At 33.8% G+C, this 6000-nt stretch overlaps 1 protein-coding gene across 1 annotated transcript in view; it reads left to right on the top strand.

Annotated features, from left to right (window-relative positions):
- The window catches only part of PRKD1 (protein kinase D1), a 389696-nt gene that overhangs the window by 273317 nt on the left and 110379 nt on the right, over positions 1–6000 (top strand). The window contains exons 3-4 of the mRNA XM_027870203.1: positions 1156–1287; positions 4059–4219. Of these exons, the coding sequence (XP_027726004.1) occupies positions 1156–1287; positions 4059–4219 (293 nt within the window). The remainder of the gene's footprint in view (positions 1–1155; positions 1288–4058; positions 4220–6000) is intronic.

Genomic DNA, 6000 nt, shown 5'->3' with positions numbered 1-6000 from the left:
TTTTTTTTTTTTCATTTTATCCCACCACTGCACACTCCCCCCCCCAAAAGTAAGTATTTTCAGAATATGATGATTATCTCATCTTTGGAAATCATTTGCAAACTCTTAGCAAGATCTCTCTGGGTAGACTAAAATGCACATTGATGATAATTTTGCAACCATAGAATAACAATGAATGTAGCAGGGAGGCCGTAAGAGGGAAACAAGTTCTGATTTTAAAGAAATGGCTTTTTAAAACTTTTCATGGGCCTCATAAACACACACACACACACACACAAACACATGCAAAGATACATTCTACAACACAAATATATATGGTTTATAATGGAAGGACTTACACAGTGTATTGTATTAACCTCACTAGTCTAAGACAAGCTAACATTTTGCAATAATTCTGACTTCCTCAGTAGACTGCCAGAAGTTCCCTACCCTTTTCTTTTCCATTTTTAGGATCATAATTATGGCCTCCATTTTTTTAAACTAATGTATTTGTTTGCCAACAATCAGTCAGTTAACAAAACACCTATGTACACTAGGCTCTTAGTAATACAAAGATAAAAATGGAATAGTCCCTGCCCTCAGGGAGCTTGTAATCTTATCAGAGGAAACATGTAGGCAAAGAATCATTTGCACAATTTTTGCAAAATAAATACAGGGTAATTAGAGGGTAGTAATTGAACTGAGCTTTGAGGAAAACTAGAGATTCTAAAAGGCACAAGTGAGAAGGGAGTGTATTCCAGGAATGGAGGACAGGCTGTGCCACATGTGTGAAGGACACTCAATGTAAATTGAATATTTTCCTCTCCTTTGGGAACGGAAAATTGTCTAGTAGTCTAATATGGCAATTCAAATATTCAGAGACTGATTTTGCTGTTCATACATTTTCCAAGTTTCTTTTCCTGCGTTTACTGTTTATATTTTATCTAGATCCCACTTCATTCACATCTCAGTCTATGAAAGAATATGGTCAGAGAAAGGAGGTGAAACTGCGAGTCAAATGTGTTCCTAATTCATAGTCCTTAAGCAAAGGTTGAGTATAATGGTTAAGATGAAACTTATATTTTTGGAAGATCTCAGTTAACCATTAGCAAGATGACTGTACAATTGCGACTGTATTCATTTAAGTTATTTTTCAATATTTTTACTATTTTGCAGCTTCTGCCACCTTTGAAGATTTTCAGATCCGACCTCATGCACTATTTGTTCATTCGTACCGAGCTCCAGCTTTCTGTGACCACTGCGGAGAAATGTTATGGGGACTTGTCCGCCAAGGGCTTAAATGTGAAGGTAGGTTATGTCCCTTGTTAAATCAAAATTGAGGTATGTTTGAATTACCTTTTTCTTTCCTACACCTTACCAACTGTGTTCCCACCCCCATAGCTTCTCTTTTTATAGAGTAATGGTCTTAAAAGTCCAGAAGAATAAAGATGAAACATGCCATTGGCCTTAAAATGCAGACAGAGACATACATTTTTGGACATGGCTAATGTGGGAATAATGTATGACCCTGGGCAAGTCACTTAATCCTGTCTGCCTCAGTTCCTCATCTGTAAAATGAGCTGATGAAGGACATGACAAACCACTCCAGTATCTTTGCCAAGAAAAATCCAGATGGGGTCATGAAGAGTCGGACACAATTTGAATGATTGAACAACAAGAATGGTGGAATTAGTTTTACTGAGCTATGTAGATATATACTGAAGGATTTGGTCTTGGTCTTTGTTACAGGTTTTGTTTTTTTTAAATGAAAGGGTAAGTGTGATTAGTGGGTAGAATAGATTAATAAAAAAAAAACACTTGTTAATTGAATAATTTTAAAAAGTGAAAAAAATTTTCAAGCCTATGGACTGTAATCCAGATTTGATTAGGAAAAATGGACAGTGTATCTGAGCTGTACTTAACATTTAATATGATAAAAGTGTGATTTTGTGATGAAAAATTGGAGAATGCAAATTAAAATCTTATGAACTCAGTCACAAATCATGCCTATAAAATAAATGATTACAGCAAAATGATATATTATGTGTTAAACAGTTTAAAGATATAGAAAATTGTAAGGTTTATTGCATGTCGATAAATGTATTTACATATTTTTTTAAAATAGTAATAGTCGTTGCCTAAAATTATTTAAAAAGAATCCTACCTCAGCACCATCATGCCATGGGGGAAAAGAATTTTTCAGTATGTCTTTCTTACCGCTACATGATTCATTGTTTTTTCTCAATCCAGTGTTCTGAATGGAATATTTCATTTAAAGCTTGAACTTTCTGAATATTCCCTTTAATATTCCCTTATAATTCTGTAATGGGAAAAATAATAAGTTTTATGCTATAAAAGAAGCTTATTCCTTTATTTCCTTTTGAAGTGAAAATTTTTATCATCTTTGATATGTGAAGTAATGCATTGGTTTATCAGGACATAAAACCCTTTTATTTCTTTAAGAGAATAAGCATTGTTTTGATTCCTACACAGAAATTCCTGCTCACAGGCCAAAGGAGGTCTTCAAATATTGTATCTTTGTTCAGTTCTTATTCTTTTTTATTTGGATTTTTTGTTTATGCTGAATTAATACCAACCCCTCTCTCAGGGCTCTTATTTTCAAATTAAGTTTCAAGAGATATTTTTTAGTTATATGTCAATGAGAATTGAGAATTTGCTTATTTTCCCCTTCCTTTTCTTTGAGAAAGAAAATTTTGAATTGAATTGAAGAAATGAATTAATGAATATATGACATGGAGTTAAAAATGAACTGAACTGCTTACCAGATCATGAAGGGTGTCATCTATATATTAATACTACTTAACAGTGAGGTCATGTAACTTCAAATTCCAAGAAGTTTACAAGCAAGGAAGCCTAATAATCTCTTTATGTATAATGTGAAAACATCCTGGCAGAAAAAATGGCTGGGTGACCCAAGTTCATGTATAGTTTATTAATTTGGTCAGTTAATATTTTGTATTCGTTATAGCCAAACTTCCAGTATGACCTACAACCAAAGTAATTCTCTACTTATAAACACAAAGGGAAGACCTTTCCATAATGTAGATTTATTAGGGACAACCCTAACAGTGGCAAAAGTAAAGGTTGAATTGGAGTAGATTGCCTGAGATCTTCAGGTAGGACCATGAATAATCAAAATGGTAGTCATGGAATCCCAACGCTATCTTGTGCTCTGGTTCTTAAGTTCTAATCACATACCTGCTTTTGTAGGGAACAGTTTCACTGCTAAAAATCCATTACAGTGATGTGACAGAATTTGACTACTGAATTATATCTATATGTACTATACATATATATCAAATATATATACACACACATCTATACACATATATAAACATATGAAGGGTGTCATCTATATATTGGTACCACTTACCAGTGAAGTCATGTAAATTCAGATTTTAAGAAATTTACAAGCAAGGAAGCCTAAATACTTAGTGTACACATACTCACACACACACACACACACACACACACACACACTACAGAGAAAGAAAGAATTTGAGTACTGAATATCTATACATACATATATTAGACAGGGAGAGAGAAAGAGGGAGGAAAGGAGACTGGGAGAGAGAGAGAGAGAGAGAGAGAGAAAGAGAGAGAATACGCAGCCAGTGAAGAAATTTGTTTTGCTTGAATATAGATATTTGTTACAAGAAACTTGTTTTTCTTCTTCCCCCCCTCCCCACTGAGGGTAGGAAGAGTAAAAAAAATAGATTTCTATTATTTTTTAAGTAAAATAGAGAGATGTTGCAAGGGGGAGGAGGAATTACAGATTTGAAATGTGTGTACTTTCAGATGGAAGTCACTGTATTACTTTTTCTTAACTGTTTTTTGTTGCAAGAGATGAAGCTGGGTAATCTGTAAGTGTTTATGCTGTTAAAACACATCAATAAAACATTTAAAAAAGAAGAAAGGTATCAAAATCAGATTTATATTTCAAAATTAACTCCAAGAAAAATTCAAGAAGTAGTGTTTAAAATGAATTTATTCTTTATATCTTTTTATATAGTGTTGGATAACATTTACTAAGCAGAGTATCATTTTACTTTTTCCAGGATGTGGCCTGAACTACCATAAGAGATGTGCATTTAAAATCCCCAACAATTGCAGTGGTGTGAGGAGAAGGCGGCTATCCAATGTTTCTTTAACAGGGCTCACTACTGTCCGGACAACATCTTCAGAACTCTCAACTAGCACCCAAGATGAGGCTCTCCTGGTATGCTTTTCCATTTTTCTGTTTCTATTTTCATGTTAAGGCAGTGAGACAGGTTTGAAACATATAATTGGAGTGTTAAGTTCAATAAGATAATATGTGTGAAATGTGAAGAGCTTTGAGATCCTAAGATAGGCAACTATAAATATACAGTATACATTTGTGTTAATAACTTTTCATCTAAATTGAGTGATGAACAATTTTCAGGTCTTTACCTGTTAACCTTGTTAGAATGGGGCGGGGGGGATGCTGGATCCGTTGCTAACCAAAAAGCTGGAGTAGTACACACTCATTTTTTAACATTCATGAAATGTAGTTTGTCCAAATTTAGAAACCAGATATTTTTAAAAAAGTCATTCTTTTCTAATGTATATTAGACTAATTAGTGGCATAAATGAACAATTATTACTGGAGCAAAGTAGAAATACATGTTTTATAAAAAGAATGGTTGTATTGCTAAAATTACTGGTATGCATTTAATACTTTTTCCCTTATGTCTTGTGGTATACAGATTTCCTCAGAAAAACAGTAGACTCAAGATTTTAGGTTTGTTTTTTTTTTAATTAGGAAAAATAAACAATAGTATCTGGATGTACAAAGCAAGGCAGTTCACCCACATATTACATTTACATGTATAATATATTCTTGGCCTAAGTAAATAACTCTGTTTTGTGGTATTAACTTGGAGTATTGACCCATTTGTTGAGTCACATAGAAAGAAATTCAGCCAAGGAATTTGAAATAACTAGGAATGCAATATGTCAGCTTACAGTCTACTCAAGCTCTTCCTCTTTACCACTGCACAGTGTAATAACTTTCCAGGGACTGAAAATCCTAATGAGCCCAAACAATATTATTTACTCTTAATAAGGTCACTCAGTAGCTGATATTTACTCTTTTTTCTTGGATTTCCACTTAGTAAAGGAGATGAAATATTTCAATGTTAAAATATGAAGTTTATTCTTCACATTTTTGGCCTGTTGAGCTCACCCACTGAGATTTTTCATTCTTTCAGAACTATTCCCTTGGTACCTGTAATGTCACACTGTAGCTTGAATGAGACAATTAAAATGCAAAAGAGATTATAAGGTCTCCCTAATCATGACTGTTCCTTACCAGATATTTGATATGTGTGAAGCCAAGCCTGATTACTGACAGATCATAAGGAATAGTGGGAGAAAGGCCGTTCACTCTCCTCCCTCCCTCAGTCTCAGGCTTGTGCATTAAAGAAAAGTAATTCCCCTTGCTCACTAGTCTGCTGTCTCCCAGGCTTCATAGTAGCTACCAGTCCTGAAATAGCTCTGGATTATACTGGTCTTGGAGTGGGATCTGTTCCTCATTGAGTGTAAAGAAGACAGGGCAACACAAATAGCATTTATTTAATCCTTTCAGGCAGCTCTGTGCTGACAGTCATCATCAAGACAATGTAAAAGAGACCCAATCCTTTTTTTATGCAGAATCTCAGAATTTGCTTTCTTAGCCTCCCTTAGTGAATCATGTCCTCAGGTCTTAATGACCTTCACAAAGATAAAAAAAAAAAAGATACAGATATTAAAACTTGAGTTTTAATAGTGAATAGTGAGTTTTAACCTTTACTTTTCAACATAGTTGTCTTATATATACATTAAAAGAAAATAGTACCAGACTTTCATTGTGAGAAAAATTAAGAAGAAAAGAAGAAAGAGAGTTGGTATAATACTTGAATTAAGCAGAAGAGATTAGCCAATTTTGAGAAAATTAATTAAACATTGCTAAGAACAGCTTTACTGTTTAATAGATATTTA

Source organism: Vombatus ursinus, unplaced genomic scaffold (genome assembly GCF_900497805.2).
Source record: "Vombatus ursinus unplaced genomic scaffold, bare-nosed wombat genome assembly UNPS02014794.1, whole genome shotgun sequence".
Classification (NCBI taxonomy): domain Eukaryota; kingdom Metazoa; phylum Chordata; class Mammalia; order Diprotodontia; family Vombatidae; genus Vombatus; species Vombatus ursinus.
The sequence above is the reverse complement of the archived record's forward strand: the minus strand, read 5'-3'. Positions and strand labels throughout refer to the sequence as shown.